This window comes from Macadamia integrifolia, chromosome 12, assembly GCF_013358625.1.
Source record: "Macadamia integrifolia cultivar HAES 741 chromosome 12, SCU_Mint_v3, whole genome shotgun sequence".
Classification (NCBI taxonomy): Eukaryota; Viridiplantae; Streptophyta; class Magnoliopsida; order Proteales; family Proteaceae; genus Macadamia; species Macadamia integrifolia.
In genome coordinates this window covers 14312140-14329048 of record NC_056568.1, presented here as the reverse complement: position 1 = coordinate 14329048, position 16909 = coordinate 14312140, and the positions used below count along the sequence as shown (strand labels likewise).

The 16909-nt window shown below is 36.7% G+C and overlaps 1 protein-coding gene and 1 pseudogene across 4 annotated transcripts; both read left to right on the top strand.

The window, feature by feature from the left end:
• Positions 1 to 2269, top strand: part of LOC122094743 — a 20794-nt pseudogene extending 18525 nt beyond the window's left edge.
• An 8033-nt stretch (positions 2270 to 10302) lies between these two features.
• LOC122057464 (probable NAD(P)H dehydrogenase (quinone) FQR1-like 3) lies at positions 10303 to 16048 on the top strand. 4 transcript variants are annotated; one of them, XM_042619574.1, is made up of 4 exons: positions 10303 to 10461; positions 10601 to 10694; positions 10837 to 11102; positions 15658 to 16048. In XM_042619574.1, the coding sequence occupies exons 1-4, from the start codon at positions 10310 to 10312 to the stop codon at positions 15896 to 15898; spliced, it is 753 nt and encodes a 250-aa protein (XP_042475508.1). In that variant the 5' UTR covers positions 10303 to 10309; the 3' UTR covers positions 15899 to 16048. The 4 variants fall into 4 exon arrangements, with proteins under 4 accessions (XP_042475508.1, XP_042475507.1, XP_042475509.1 ...); XM_042619573.1 differs by having other exon boundaries at positions 10303 to 10491; XM_042619575.1 differs by lacking the exon at positions 10303 to 10461 and having other exon boundaries at positions 10826 to 11102.
• The last annotated feature ends 861 nt before the right edge of the window (positions 16049 to 16909 follow it).

Below are 16909 nucleotides of genomic sequence, written 5' to 3'. Positions count from 1 at the left end.
CCAAACCATAAAAGCAAAAGCAAGTACGGTTGCTTTTGTCACTTTTTTTTTTTATTAAAATCAAACAGTAAAAGCAAAAGCAAGTACGGTTGCTTTTGTCACTTTTTTTTTATTAAAATAAAACAGTAAAAGCAAAAGCAAGTACGATTGCTTTTGTCACTTTTTTTTTTATTAAAATCAAACAGTAAAAGCAAAAGCAAGTACGGTTGCTTTTGTCACTTTTTTTTTTTAAATAAAACTTTGTAAGTTTTGTCCTTTAGTAATAATATATTACTTTTCTTATTTCTTCAAAACAAAACGACTCGAGGAGAAGAAATTGATATTTATTACTGGTGGTACAACCGATCGATTTTTCATGAACGAGGCTCTGATACCATTGATAGAAAACAAATACGGAACGATTCATAAAGATCGATAAGCATGCATGACAAACACTATAAAATACATGTTTTAGGCATACCTGAATCCATCTGGTTGAAGAATAAGAGCTCCTCAACGTCTTCTTGTATGCTTCTTATACAACTCGATCAATATTGGTCTGGTCTACCCTCTTTCCCTTTTGCTTTTGATTGATAGCTTCACTTAATGGGTCAGTGATAACTATATATAGGGGTGAGGGTAGGGACCAACTCTGCAATAAAATTAGGGTTTCCTCCCCATTAAGGAAACAATACCTTAGGTCCACACATGGTAATAAATATTTCATACCATTAAGGTGTGCTAATAGAATCCAATATCTCCATAGAGATCACTTACCAATAATATTAGATTCTTTCTGCTTACTCCATCTTTAGTCAACACCACTAAATCGGTTTTGGAAACAAATCTTTGACTATGATGCACCTAATAGAAAATCTTACATCGCCTCCTTCGCCACCACCCATGGTCTTGCCATCCAAGCCGTCACCATTGAGGTCGAAGACGCCGTTGTTGCCTTCAACACCAGTGTCGCCAATGGTGCAAAACCTTAGTCTCCTCAGGTGGAACTTGATGGCGGTGCTACGGTCATTGCCGAGGTCCAACTCTACGGTGATGTAGTCCTCTGCTACGTTAGCCATAGGACTCAGGATCCAATCTTTCTTCCTTGATTCGAGAAGGTTGAGGGATCATCCTAGTTCCCACTTCTTGATTACAGGATTAGCTGCCTTGACCGTGCGGTCGGTAACGTTACTAACCTGGCTAAGGCGGTGGCTTATGTGAAGGAATTCACAGGGTTCCATGAATTTGCAGAGTCTACAACGGAGGATGTGGGTACCAGTGAGAGTGGATTGAGTTCGGTTGTTCTAGCAAACAATGATGAGATGGTGTTGTTGCCAATGAATGAACCAGTGTTTGGAACAAAGAGGTAGAGTCAGATACAGACTTACTTGGAGCATAACGATGGGCCTAGAGTGCAGCACTTGGCTTTGATGTCTGAAGATATATTTAGGACATTGAGGGAGATGAGGAAGAAAAGTGGAGTTGGTGGGTTCGACTTCATGCCATTGCCGCCACCAACATATTACAGAAATTTGAAGAAAATGGCCTACGATATCTAGTATGATGAGCATTCATATGAAAATTCTCTATGGTCTTGTGCATAATAAGCTTTTATTTTAGTTGTTTGATTATTACAACTAGGCGACCGATCAACTAAAGAGAGAAGAAACACACGATCCAAGCACAAAGGGGTTTCGCCACGAGGTTCTACGAGTCGTCATCCGTTGTTGCTACTCTGAACGATCTGGTGGAATGGGGTCATGGAATGGGAAAGAAATAGTAACTTATTACAAGGGCATTTTAGGTACTTCATACTTAATAAAGGCATTTTGGTATTTAAAATAAAATATTATTGTGGATATCAGCATATAAGGTATATTCCTTAACAGTGATTGATGGTAGGGGGTCTGAGAATAATTCGGTGAAACAGAGGAGGTGGTCTTATAATTGTGGCATTCTCCAAGGAGTGGCGTGATAAATTTCCCAAAAAGATAAAAATAGATCATTATAGGGGATGCATGTGATCATCGGTTCAGTTTGTTTAAGTGTTCCTAGTTGATTAAGGGGTTGTGGACAATGTATCAACCATTGGTTAGCAGGGTTGACTATAAAAAAGGAGTTTGGTTTAGCCTAGTGAAAAAGAACATCATTCCTATGGATTCAAATGAAGTGACATATGGTAAAAAAGGAAATAAAAAAAATTTCTATGATTATTGACAAGGATTGTGCCAAATTTAAACAAATACATAATAAGAAGGTTAAACGAGGATGTAGGGATGTAAATGGATAGTCGAAAATCCAAATTTGATTTGTATTCGTATTCGTTTAGAAATATCCGTATTCAAAAAATCATTGTCCGAAAATTATCCGTATCCATCCGGAAAGTAAACGAATACAAATATGGAAATCGCAATATCCAATCCGTTTAATTCTCCAATAAACTATATATATATATATATATATTAATTGTGAAGACTTGAGTATATTGTATAATGTATTACATTGTGATTATCAAAGTGAGAAATTTTTCTCCATGCCACCTGACCTTCATTCTTCTTATTCTTCTTTAAACCCCATCACCTTATTATTTTTTCAGTTTCTTTGCTCTTGCTTCCTTCCTTTCTTCAACAATGACTACTGCATATAGTGAGTTCCATATCTTCTGATGCTTTGTCGGTGGCTTAGCATGGGTGAGCGAAGACCAAACCCTTGAGTGGGATTTTTAGATTGCGAGATTATTGAATCAAAGGTCTGATGTTATGATGAACCTTATTAAATCAAATGTCTGATGTTATAAAGCATTTTAGTAGATCGGATCAGCGGCTACATTCCCTTCTCTCTTTCAACTGATTATCTGCAACTCTGCAAAGCGGTCATTTGAACTAATGCTTGTCATCCTTCCCATTTGGTTCTCTGAATCCCTACGTTTGACCCTTCAAAGTGACGATGCCCAAAATTGGATGGTGGAGATTGATCCCTAGTTCTTGCCCTAGATTTGCAGGCTCCTAATGAGTAAGTGTTTGCTAAATGAACCTGATTCGACAATATTCGTAATCCATTAAAAAAGCAAATTCGAATTTCATACCATTTTACATATCCAGTCGATAAACGGATCGAATTTGGATAGTGCCCTATTTAATTAGAATTTGACCAATTTACATCCCTAAGAGGGTGCCAAGAGATTCTTAGATAGTAAACCCAGTGGGCAAGCGGCCCAAATTTTCTTGGTGAATTCACAAGAGATGAAAGTATACCAAATAGACTCATGGTGATTTTGGCAGAAATCACAAGAGTCAATATTCATCCAATTTTCCATCAAATCCTTTGTGGGGATTCCTCCATTTGCCAATCTCCAGAAAAAGATCTTAATTTTTGTGTTTAGAGTTTCCGGTAGAATCGCCACTAATATGAGCAAAGATGTGAGTATGATCTCAAACAAATTTGGTTAGACATCACACCACAATTTAGAAATTTAGTAGCCATTTAGTGGTGAGGGTCTCTTTTTTTGATAGGTGGCACCACCAAACATCATTTCTAGAATTCATAGGGAATTGAACAATATTACTAACAAAGGTTAAAGGAAGAACAGAGGATAGCGCTCCCGTACTCCAATAATTCATCTATCTCCTTAGAGTCATTCCAGATCTCTTCTATTCTCCATCCTCCATCTATCGCTTACTCCAACCCATAGAGAATGCCCTAAACGCTGACCTCCAAAGCCTGTCCTGTCATCGTATAATTGACAAGTAATGAGACAAATTTACCTTTGCTTATAATGCAAGCAGCCCATCCAACAATATTTTTCCTAGGGTCGGTGACTACCAAACATATCAATAATATTGGTTGTTATTTGGAATTAGCATATTATATGAATATTAGGTAATAGGTCTTGGATTACCTTCCTCGAGTGGGAAATTCACTCAAATACAAGATTTAAGACCAAGAATGGATTTGGCTTCACGTAGGTAAAGATGATCCTGTTCCAGAGGGACCATAGGAAATAGCATGTAGTAATAAAAAATGGTAGAAAAAATAGTTTAAGTTATCAGCAGTTATTAGTCAAAGAATTTAAAAAGTATAAAATAAGAGACTTAAAAGAAGATGCAGTAACCTAAGGGAGGATACTTACAATGTTGTTCTATGTGACATATCCCTTTCTATTTTAAAGGTAATAGGCTCAAAAATAGAATATTTTCTTTTTTTTAGGTCTGTGCCCGAAAGGAATCTTCCTCATTAATAAGATGCCAGTCAAGCTTCAAAAGGAGGGTTTTGTTTTGGGTTTCCAAACTTTTGATCCCTAACCCACCATATGACTTAAGTAAGCAGACTTTGTGCCATCAATGAGATGAGATTTCTTAGTTTGGTCTTTATCACCCTTCTAGAAGTGCAGATATTCCTATAAATTGTTGGCAAGAACCCAATCGCGCAGCAAAAAGGATCGGATTGGGATCTCTTGCATTCGAGATCACTGTACAAAAAAATTAAATATATCAGAATGAAACGGTTTACTTTAGAACCGCAATCGAAGTTCCTCCTCTAGATAATAGTCCTTTCACACTTGAGCAACCATGGGAAATGATCTCAACACTTTGAAACTATAATCCACGTTCTATTGGAGAAAATCAATCCACCATTAAAGTTTTCTCTTTCATACACTCATTCACAAAGTAGAGAAGGAAGGGAGAGAGAAGAGAGGAAAGTTTAAAAAAAAAAAAAAAAAAAAAAAAAAAAAACTAAATCTCTTTCTCCCTTATCCCTTATGTAATAAAACCTCTTTTAGTAGGGTTTTCTCTTTTCGTCAAATCTTTGTTTCCTATAGAAAGAAAGATAAATCTTGGTGGTAGAAAACAGTTTCCAAAATTGAACAACTACTTTACTTCTAAAGTGTGAAGAGGTGGAATCTAAAAATGATTACTATCTTTCTTATTATGGGTGACAATATAATCAAATTATATTTTATTCACTACCGTAAATAAAAAGATAATGAACCATTTAATATTATCAAATATTGTCATGCAATCTAACTCTTTGATTTACACATAAGACCTTTCACTTTTTCAATATCCCATAATGAGTTATAGAACATGTAATTTAATACTGTCTAACCCCAACTCATTGGACATGTCTGTTCCAGAGATTCTGTGAACATGATTGGATGCCAAAAAATATTTCAAATAAAATTTGATAAATAAAAATTATTTTTATATTAAAAAATAACATTGTAAACAATTTACAAAAATGACATTGGTACCAGATTTTTGTCTGATCAAGCACAAACATTCTCTCCTCGATATTCCCCAATTAAGGGCAGTGAATTCCATGTTGACGATCTCGTTTATTAACAATGTGGGATCACGTGTCTAACATACTAATATATAGTCTATTGGACGTCAACCATTGGTTTATCAAAACACGTGATACAACATTGCAACAAATAGGACCTCTCAGGTCAAAGGTCAAGTGACGAGTATTAATCTCGTCCTCAAATAACTGACAGTCATACATACGTGATTCTTTTCTATACACATAGTATGTGTACTTACATTTATGTACCGGAATCACATTCCTGGTAACAGACAATGTAATGACCATATGAACAGGATGTTTGGTCCTATCCTTAGCCAAGAATAATTTTTGGTGAAAACCAGTGGAACAACTTACAAGCCTAATAAATAAATGAATGGATAAATGAAATTAAACAATCTTATTAATAAAACAGGATTGGATGGACACACATATCCAACACAAATAGCTTTAAGAAAAGCAAAACAAGACAATAGGTAAGAGAAAATAGAGGACAAAGCTGATTGAACCCAACCTGTTCTTGCAAAAGAGAGCAAGTTAACTTTTCATAAAGCAAGTTTTTTTTCAATCCTCTTCACAATATGGCTAAATCTTCTCACAGTGGCTTTAGGGCGGAAAAGGATAGTAGGTGCAATCAGTAAGATATCATATTAAACTTGATATTTTGTGCACAAAGAATCATAAAAATTGAGTTTAATCATGAAAAATACCTAAAATTTTGAGTTTTGAGGAAACTATTAAAGGAGTAGAAAGATCTATGGATTCGAGCCATTCAACTACCTTACTAAACTGTAGGATATGAAAATAATGCCCTGATTTTTGCGATGATATGGGGGGAAGAAGTTCAGCAAATAAAAAACTTGGTTCTATTCTACTATTATGCAAATGTTGACGTTCAAGTTATATAAGAAAAAGGATCAACGGAGTGGCCGATCAAACGATACTGATCTGATTCAAGAAGCCACTCTGGAATTAGGAATGGGGTGCCAATACATTGATCCAAGTCCTATACCTTAAGCCATGGCTGCAAGAGTACATGTTGTGAACCCATAAGGATAAAAAAGTTTGATATTCATGAGGGCCATAGATACCGGGATCGTGATCCTCTACATGCACATTTATTAGAACTTACACCACATGTGCCAACTTCCTATCCCTATTATTCTCATACATATCCCTTTTCACTCTTTAAATGGTAATAATTGAGACTCAGTTCACACCTAAATTGCACATTCACCTAAACGATGTGTGCAAGGTTTCTCATCTCACTTCTTAGGGATGGTCTTTTAGCTTTTTTTTTTAACACTCCAGAATCAGGATTGGGGTGCGTCAATACATCGATCCAAGACCTATACTTTAAGCCATGGCTGCAAGGGAACATATTGTAAACCTCCATATGGATCATAAAGTTTGATATTCATGAGGGCCATAGATACTGGGATCGTGATCCTTTGCATGTACATTTATTTGGATTTACACATGTGCCAACACCTATTCTTATTATTTTTATAAATATTCATTTTCACATTTCTTTTTTTTTTTTGTTGGAATCCATTTTCACTCTTTAAATGATAATATATGAGACTAGCTAGAGTTCACACCTAAAGTATATGTTCACCAAAACATACGTGCCAAGGTTCTCATCTCGCTTCTGAGGGATGGTTTCTTACTTTTCTTAAGTAATAAAAAAAAGCTTATTTATTAAAGTGTGTTAGGCATCTAAATGACATTCATCATGGTAATTAGATTATCTCACACGTATAAGACAAGGGATGATCTCTTATTTTGTTTATTTTTTTGAGGTAAAAGATGGTCTCCTGCCAATTCATCTAGCCTTGGGGCTTGACATCATGAAATTTTAAAATATTGAAAAAGGATTTTGTCCCAAATTGGACTTGTTTTCTCTCTTACATACCACATCAGATAATAATAACTTATTAGAATCAAACTTTTTTTTTCATAAGATATTATAATCAACTTTAGTAAGATCAAAATCAATCTTTCTTTCCCCTAGAATTTAAATCTCCATTGGTTCATACAAAAAAANAAGGACCAAGTTTAAGAAATGGACTGAAGCAAACAGAAAGTGCATACTGGTTTTAAAAAGGGCAGTTCCTGAAATTATACGTAGGAACATAGAGATCAAAGACACTGCAAAAGAATTCCTGGATGCTATTAAAGGTAGATTTCAACACAACAAGAAAGCTGAGAAAACCACATTGATGACCAGGCTAATGAATACAAGGTATGATGGATGTGGGAGTGTTAGAGAATACATTTTGGGTGTAGCTACTGATGCTGGTAAACTTAAGGATCTTGGAATACAGATCGATGAAGAATATATTGTACATATTGCACTGAATACCCTCCCTAGTCAGTATAATGTTATCCAATCTACCTACATTGCACTGAAGGACGATTGGACCCTAAATGAGCTAATTTCCATTTGCACTCAAGAGGAAGAAAAATTGAAACAAACTAGGTTTGAGAGTGCACATGCAACTTTCCACAAGGGATCTTCTGGTGGACCAAGTAGAAGGAACAAAAATTTTTCCAACAGAGGAAGCGCCAAGCCATATGACAGGAATAATAGCTCTCAAGAACTTGACACATCTCAAAAGGCTCAGGATGAAGAGAATACCAACAACGTAGAGTGTTTCTGGTGCCATAAGAAAGGACATGTGAAGAAGGATTGTTTTATTTTCAAGAAATGGTTAGAGAAGAGGAAGAATTCTGGGGCTGATAAGCAGGATGATACCAAGAAAGGGTGAGGTAGAATGATCACCAGTAATTGAGAGCAAGTAAAATTTGGTCCCATCAAGTAGTTAGGATTTCTTTACATACAGTTATTTGAAATGCTTGATTAGTGGGAGCTTTGATTTTGTTTAGTATTTGTTTATGTTTTGAACCTTAGCCCGTATGTTTGGGGCACAGTTTGATGAATTATGGTTAAGTTTTAGCATTTACATTATGCACAGTTATTTATTGAAATATTTGGTTTATGATTTCATTTAAGAATGTTTTTATAGGCAGTAATTGTCTTGGTTATAGGTAATATTTTGCCACAGTTCAAAAGGTAATGTTTGCCACATTTTAAGACAGTATTTGTCACAGTTCATAGGCAATATTTGCCACAGTTTATAGGCGGAAGGCCACAGTTAGATATTAACCACAGATCAAAGGCGATTTGCCACAGTGAAGGTTAATATCACAGTTAAGGACCTACATGGAATGACAACAGTGTAATTTGAGGATATGTCAATATTTCTATGATGGTATCCCACATAGATTCGTGTTAAGAAACTTACTTATGTTTGTAATAACAGAAAGTTGTATGCCGTATATTGAGGTGTATCTTCTGCTGTTATTCGATGTGAGTGGTTTTTCAACTGAATCACAGTAAAAGTGGTTAATGTAATAAGATTCTATGGCCACACCAATTTAAAAGACATCCTTATAATTAATGTAGCCCAAGTGGGAGATTGTTGGATTTATGGGCTAAATTAATTATTCGGGTTGATTAAATGGGTGAGAGTCAAATTGCATGAACCGGTTCGGTCCACTCTCAAGCTTAGGGATATGCTGGCTCAACCCATTGTGGTTTAGGGTTTTGAGTGCAGGACAGTATTATAAATACTAGGTTTTGGGTCCCTACAACCATTATTCACTCTTCCCCACTTTACCACTAAAGTGAGAGAACCAATGAGGTTTAAGGGGTTGTAGAAGATCCATAGCCAAGCCAATAGAGCGAAAGTGGGAGTGACCAACATCAATCATCTTCAGCATACTAGGTGAAAGGTACAAATCGATCCTCCATAATTTTATTAGATTCGTGTTCTTGTTTTTCCTGTGTGGTTTCCTCCATAGGGTTTCAATCTCAAACCCTTAGGGAGTTCTAACATTCTCATCTCACTTCTTAGGGATGGTCTTTTAGCTTTGTTTTTTTTAACACTCCAGAATCAGAATTGGGGTGCGTCAATACATCGATCCAAGACCTATACCTTAAGCCATGGCTGCAAGGGAACATATTGTAAATCTCCATATGGATCATAAAGTTTGATATTCATGAGGGCCATAGATACTGGGATCGTGATCCTCTGCATGTACATTTATTTGGATTTACATGTGCCAACACCTATCCTTATTATTTTTATAAATATTCATTTTCACTTTTTTTTTTGTTGGAATCCATTTTCACTCTTTAAATGATAATATATGAGACTAGCTAGAGTTCACACCTAAAGTATATGTTCACCTAAACATACGTGCCAAGGTTCTCATCTCGCTTCTGAGGGATGGTTTCTTACTTTTCTTAAGTAATAAAAAAAAGCTTATTTATTAAAGTGTGTTAGGCATCTAAATGACATTCATCATGGTAATTAGATTATCTCACACGTATAAGACAAGGGATGATCTCTTATTTTGTTTATTTTTTTGAGGTAAAAGATGGTCTCCTGCCAATTGATCTAGCCTTGGGGCTTGACATCATGAAATTTTAAAATATTGAAAAAGGATTTTGTCCCAAATTGGACTTGTTTTCTCTCTTACATACCACATCAGATAATAATAACTTATTAGAATCAAACTTTTTTTTTCATAAGATATTATAATCAACTTTAGTAAGATCAAAATCAATCTTTCTTTCCCCTAGAATTTAAATCTCCATTGGTCCACACAAAAAAAAAAAAAAAAAAGAAAAAAGAAAAAAAAATCTCGAATTGTTAACTCTTTTTTCTTTCCTCTTTAGAATTTAGACAATCAATAGTAAGAATAAATTTTTTTATTTAAGCTTAAAAATGGCTAATGAATCTGGTTGGCTGTAGAAACCCAAATCCAACGTTTTTTAATTGAGGTAGCCAGTCCTAGCCCTCCTCCGGAGAACACCATGACCAAGCTCCAATGATCTTATCCTCCTACACACCATGACCCTACTCCGAACGTCACATTAGATTAGGACTTACCCCCCCCCCCCCACCAACCCCCCAAAAAAATAAAAGTAAGAAAAAGTTATTAGGGGATGTTATATATGAATCCAAGGCTCCACGGCTCCAAGCTCCGTCTCGGCTTCTCCACACTGTGTTCAGCTTTCTCCCATATCTCAGGCTCTCAGGGGGTAGTTATCCGCATCGACGATCTTGTTGCAGACATGGCCAGCAACAGCACGAAGCTCTATGTAATGTGGGTAGCTAAACGGAAAACATTAAATTGGTTTTCATCTTACCCTCTCTTCCTTCATCTTTGTTTTTTTGATTCTTCTGTCGTTGGCAATTCAATTTGACTTGAAGTCTTAATGGTGTTAATGTTTTCTTCATTGAAGCTACTACTCCTTGTACAGTCATGTGGGGATCATGGCAAGGGAAGTTCATCGGGGAGCCAATAGTGTAGAAGGTGTGGAAGCCACGCTCTGGCAGGTGAGCAGAGGAAGGAGGAGCGAGGATGGTTGATGGGTTTGAGAACTCAAAAAGGGGGCTTTTCTGTTTTCTTCATTTCTTTGATTTTATTTAAACTAAATCCCTGTTTCATTGATTGATTATGGATGGAGTAATGGAGAAGGTGCCTGAGACACTTCCGGAGCGGGTATTGGAGAAGATGAAGGCACCACCAAAAGCAGAGGATGTGCCTGTAATAAGTCCCGAACAACTTGTGGAAGCCGATGGTTTTCTCTTTGGATTTCCATCTCGTTTTGGGATGATGGCGGCCCAGTTCCAAGCTTTCTTTGATGGCACCCATGAGCTCGGGGATTCTCAGGCGCTCGCTGGTAAACCTGCTGGTATCTTCTGGAGCACCGGTTTCCATGGAGGGGGCCAGGAGAATACTGCGTGAGTACTTTTTCTCTCTCTTATTCTTTCCTTATATTTCTATACGTGAAAGTTCAAATCCTCCCTAAGATATAGCTCTTGTTGCGATTGAAATAACCTAGAGGGAGGGTGAATAGGTTATACTAGTGGAATTTAACTCTTTTCGATAAATAGGTCACAAGTGTGATTACAAGTTAAAATAATGCGGAGAGAATAAAACAAGTACAACCACAAACACAAGATTTATAGTGGTTCGACTCAATTCGAGTCTAGTCCACTCCCTATAAGAATCCTCTTGTAAGGTATTCCACTAGTTCTCCCTTTCAGTACAGTAGGTAGGGAAGAAAACCTTTACAATTTTTTTGTAAGGATAAGAGTATCCTTACAAATCCCCTTTCCAGGCAGAGAGATGCCTTTACAATCTCTTTTGGAGGTAGAGAGAGACCTTTTTCTTTTTAGGATAAGAGAATCCTTATAATCCTAAGTACAGTCTAGAATTGTAAAAACAGAAATAAATAAGAAATAGTGGAATAAGAGGAATACCTCAAGTGTGGTGCAAATGATGATAATGAATGATAAATGATGAATGATGAATGAAACACCTTTTGTAAAGTCCTCTCTTATGGTTTTGACTTGCACAGGAGAGAGTAGAGGACTTTGATTGAGACTTGAGTCTTTTGTTGGGATTTGTGTAATAGAACAACTCAAGTAGAAATAAAATTCTTGAATGCTTGCAATAATGCTTTTAAAGCTATTTCTTAATGAATATTTAATTAAGAGTGGTTTGGGTATTTATAGGTGAACTTAGTGAAGCATTTTAGACAGGAAACCAGGCTCTAACGGACGTATTCTGGGACCACTGGTCGACCACCATCGGTAGCCGGTCGATCGCCAAGAGCCGTTGAAGGCAAAATATAGCCGTTGGGGCATTTCCAGGAAGTCACCGGTCGACCGGGACTTTCAGTCGGTCGACCGCCTATGGTCTAGGACAGTTCCGGTCGACTGGGGCTTCCAGCCGGTCGATCGCCAACATGACATGCTCTGTTTTGACAGAATGCTGTCATACTGACCAGTCGTCAGTGTTTTGACCATAACTTTTCGGTCCAACTTCAGATTGATCTGAGATCAGTTGCGTTGGAATCACAACTCAATTTCCTACAACTTCTATGAAGGTTTCATCTCCTGATACTAATTTTAAGATTCCCTAAAATATACTTGATTCAGATTAATGTGTGTTCCACACCATTTAGAGACTTTTCATACTTGGTCAAGGTATGCTCTATGGTCATTCTAGTATGATGCAATGCACATGTATGAGGTGAGTGCATTTATATATGTGGAAATTACAAATTACATTAAAAGTGACTAATCTATCCTAGTGGTCTTCTTCTTCACTTGAACTTTCCACTCTTTGGCACTTCATCTTCTTTTCTTCTTGTTTGCAATTCCATGTCTTTAAGCTTCATGTCTTGATTCGACCTTCTAAGTGTTTCTTCAAGCTAATTACACTGTCTTCAAACTAATCACTTTTTATCAAACCAAGTTAAAGATGTATGTTTGTTTATTAACACCAAGGAGTGTGGACATGTTTCCCAACATGATGGACCTTCTGAACAGAGCTGACTCAAGTAACTAATCAACTGGTAAAGGATTAAAGTACCTAATTTTAGTCAATGATAGACATCACCTGTTTACCAAAAAAAAGATAGACATTACCATCGTCAAATCAATCATTGAAAGCTTGATAGGGGGCAGGACACATTTTATGTTTTTGGTTTCTCCCCCACTTAGTCATAACAAGATTTTAGATGCTTAAGGAAAATTGAAAACTTGTGTTGATGGAGTTGTCATGATTAATTATCAGAGAACCAGGCCACCAATGGCAGTGGTTTTCACTTTTCTGGTTACCCTATGAAAATAAAACAGTGCAACATGATGGGGAGGACTGGCAGTGCTAGATGAACAGTGGGAGGGAGAATTTAGAAATCCAGATGGATCTCCTACAACTAGCTGAATTTTGGACACTACTGTTGATGCAAACTATCATGAACTGCTGAGGTGGATTTGGAGGAAGCATGAATGGCATGTATCAAGTCCGAGAACCTTTTGAAGTGTGGATCATACATAAGAGTTCAAGATAAAGTACAATATGGCTGGAGATGGGGTTGGGTTAACCCTACTTGTAAGGTTTTGTTTTAATTTTTGTGGTGATTTGGGTGAAGTCATAACCAAAAAAAAAAAGGAATACTCCTCCCCTCTCTTTTCCCCCTTCTAAAAGCTACTATTTTCTTGTTGATTTCTCCTTATGGTCTTTATTCTGGAAAAACCTTATCTCACTAATGCCCTGCTGGACATCCCCTAGTTGCAGGTTCAGGTGACTTCAAGTTTATATCTTGTCGTCTGATCAGGTTTCGGTTATCTGAACCCCCATAGTTGACCACATCTCATTCCATCCAAAGTCCAAATTTAGTTTAGGAGTTACTTTGTCTTTTTGGTAACCAAGAGTTTTTTATTTTTTTATTTAGTACTAAAAGGGAGTCTGCTTTTCATTTTTCTAGGTCCCAATTTTTTTGAAGGTGATAAGACCCCTACTATTTGTATAATTGCCACCATATATGAGAGTTATCCATTTATGGATGTAGTTGTGAGTGTTGGAATATGAGATATGAGTATTTCAGCAGACATACTTAAAAGAGAAGATTTGGGGACTGGGATATACCTATACAACACCTTTTTTGAACAAATAAGTGTTATTGGAGTGATAAGATTGTTTTTATGTGTTTTCCATCAAGCTATTTATGCTGTTTTTACTTATTATGTTTGTCAAGAACAAATAAGTGTTATTGGAGTGATAAGATTGTTTTTATGTGTTTTCCATCAAGCTATTTATGCTGTTTTTACTTATTATGTTTGTCAGCCACCCATGCTTTTGATAATACGGGTGCCCCGAACTTTGTCGCTTAGCTGGCCATAATCACCTTCATGATTTTTATAGCATTCTTCTCAGATGACTAAAATACGCCTTGATACAATAGGAGAGCAGATCAGGTTCACGTATGAGAATGTACAAGAACGGTTCTGGTCCGTGGATATAGAATTAATTTTCTCTCTCTTCATTTAATAGATTCTATAACCACAGATCAGGAGTGTACGAGAACATTCTCGTACGTGAACCTGATCTGTTCACGATACAATAGTCCCTTTATTTTCTAAATCTGGTTTTTTTTTTTTTTTTAATTGAAATAACTCTAATGATTTATGACCTATTACTTTTTGTGGACTCCTCTCTCCCTCATCCTCATGGCTGCCCTGAGGTGTTCCCTTTTCCTAAGTTCTATCAAGAGTCAGGAGCTGAGAGCTTCTTCTTCTTCTCTTAAATTTTTTACGAGAAACATTAAGGCTTCTTCTGATTCCTATCAAGAATGTGAGAGAGATTACTTTGAAGATCACAACCTACTGAGCCATGGCTCAATGCAATGGTCATCACCAACCAAAACTCACGAAAACACTTCATCTTTTCAAAATTGGTGATAGATAACCAGCCAAGCCGCTCAAGAGAGTGGTCATGACCAACAAGACTGAGGAAAACACTTCATCGTTTCAAATTGGTGCTGTATGTGGACGGTGCCATGTAATTCCTTAATTTCCTGGATCCATTTATGGTTCCAGAAAGACCAGCCTCTTCATGGGCTCTGCTACCTAAGGCAACATATACAGACCAACCCACCATGGGTGTTTGTAATTGTACAGCAAACTTGTCATGTTCTTGGAAAATTCTCTGTTGATTGAATTTCCATCATCTCCCATTATTTAGAAGAAAACATAACTTGTACAACTCTGATTCTAAGAATCACCACTTGTCCCACAAAATGGGAGAGAGGCTTGGATGTTTTTATCATCTGCAATTGCCATTTACCAAAAATACCAGGCAACTAATTCACCTCCCGTATGCTTTATTTCTTTTAATGAACAGTTTGACATATTATGTTTATTATTTTGGGTTGTTTAGAACTTCTACTCAATTCCTTTAGCTTTTCTCTCTAAATGGTAAATCTTTTAACCTATCATCACCATGTCTGTGTCAGTGTTCACACATGTTGGAAATAAGTGGGTTTCCTAGTTGGAAGTGTTTCAGGTCACATAGGAAGTTTCTGAACAGAAGCATTTTCTGCAGGAACTCCAAGTGTGTGAAAGTGTGAAACCATTGGAGATTCCTTGATAGGATTTCTCTCTTCCCCTCCCCATAGCACCTACTATTGTGGTGCCTTTTTTCCATTTCTTCTTCCAGTGCTCATTGTTACTGTCTTCAGTTATTCTTAATGGGCATTGTTTAAATAGTGCTTGACATTATTTTTGTCTATTAATCGAGTCTAGGTTTTCCTCTATTTTCTACTTTAATAGTATTTGCAAGCATTTGGAAGGTTTTAGTAACTAGTTGGTTCTACACTGGAGTTGAGACTGGTTAATTTTGTTTGCCTCCCCCCCTCTCCCTTCTCCCTTTTCAGTATAATGTTCTTTCTTTGATATGTATATGAAGTATAGGTTTTATAATCTTCATCATTTCCCCATGTTGCAGATTAACAGCAATGACACAGTTAGCACATCTTGGCATAATTTTTGTCCCTCTCGGGTACACTTTTGGAAGTGGCATGTTTGAGATGAATGAATGGAAGGGTGGCTCTCCATATGGTGCTGGAACTTATGCAGGAGATGGTTCTCGACAACCCACGGAACTAGAGCTCCAACAAGCATTTTACCAGGGTAAGTATGTTGCTGAAATAGCAAAAAAGCTCAAAGACAATACCCCTATTGTGTGACAACACCCTATGTTCAAGATGAAGTTTGTAGAATGTGGCAACAATGTAATTTTTTTTACTCCTTATCCTTTATTGTTACTAGAATGTAAATACATTATTCCACAAAAATATGTAAGTAAGAAAGAGGGTGAGAAGGTTGCATCTTCATAATACTGTTGGTTCTTATGAATGAGTTGGTGTCATGCTTTTTGTCATGCAAATGTATAGTCTTTAGTTGGGAAAGTTAGGACCAAATCTAAAGGTAAATATGTTCAACCTAAGATGAAATAAATCTGCCAAAGCTGGGCCTGAATGATCTAATCCTCTTTTATTTATTTTTAAAGGGAAAAGAATGCTCTCTGGTTGTGCAGTCCTGTGCCCAGACATAGAGGGCGACCAAATGATGCCTCCACCCCTGTGAAATCCAAAAAATCCACCTCTTGATGATACCCATGTGCGTCCTCTCATTGGTCCTTGAGCTGACGCAGGGGCTGCTTGACAAGGGAGCATCTATTTCCCCTTTTATTTCATAGATATATAGATTTTCTGGACCAGCGGTTAGCCAATAAGAATTACATCTATTCTGCTGCATTCTCTCCATTCCTATCACTTCCCTGATAAATTGTGTTAAGAGTAATGACTTATTAGACCCAGACTATGTGGTTTGCAGTTTAGTTTTCTGTTTTCTATTTTAATGTTACAGCTGTTCAATTCTTGATATTGCAATATTTGATGATGCAACTTTTGTTTGAGTCTGGAGCAAAACCCAGCTCTTGTTCTACTTCCTAGCTTGGTAGCCAGTCAAAATTTTGGGTTCTTAGGAGAACTTTGGCGTGTGAAAACTGTAAAGGCTATTTTAATTGCCATTCCAGATCTGAAACCATAAAAGAAAGAAGCAACAAAACATTGATGAGGGTAGGAGTAGGACCGATCCTTATCTTATATTAATGCTCTCTATTGTTTTATTTGGCAAGTGCCAATATAAAATTAAAAGTCAAGAAGGTTGAAAAATGAAAAATGAAAACTGATAGA

Bases quoted from the DNA above. Each gene is read 5' to 3' on its own strand.
- LOC122057464 (XM_042619573.1), top strand. From the start codon at position 10,310: ATGAATCCAAGGCTCCACGGCTCCAAGCTCCGTCTCGGCTTCTCCACA. The intron at 10,695-10,836 runs GTGAGCAGAGGA...GTAATGGAGAAG, and splicing joins TGGAAGCCACGCTCTGGCAG to GTGCCTGAGACACTTCCGGA. The intron at 11,103-15,657 runs GTGAGTACTTTT...CCCATGTTGCAG, and splicing joins GGGGGCCAGGAGAATACTGC to ATTAACAGCAATGACACAGT.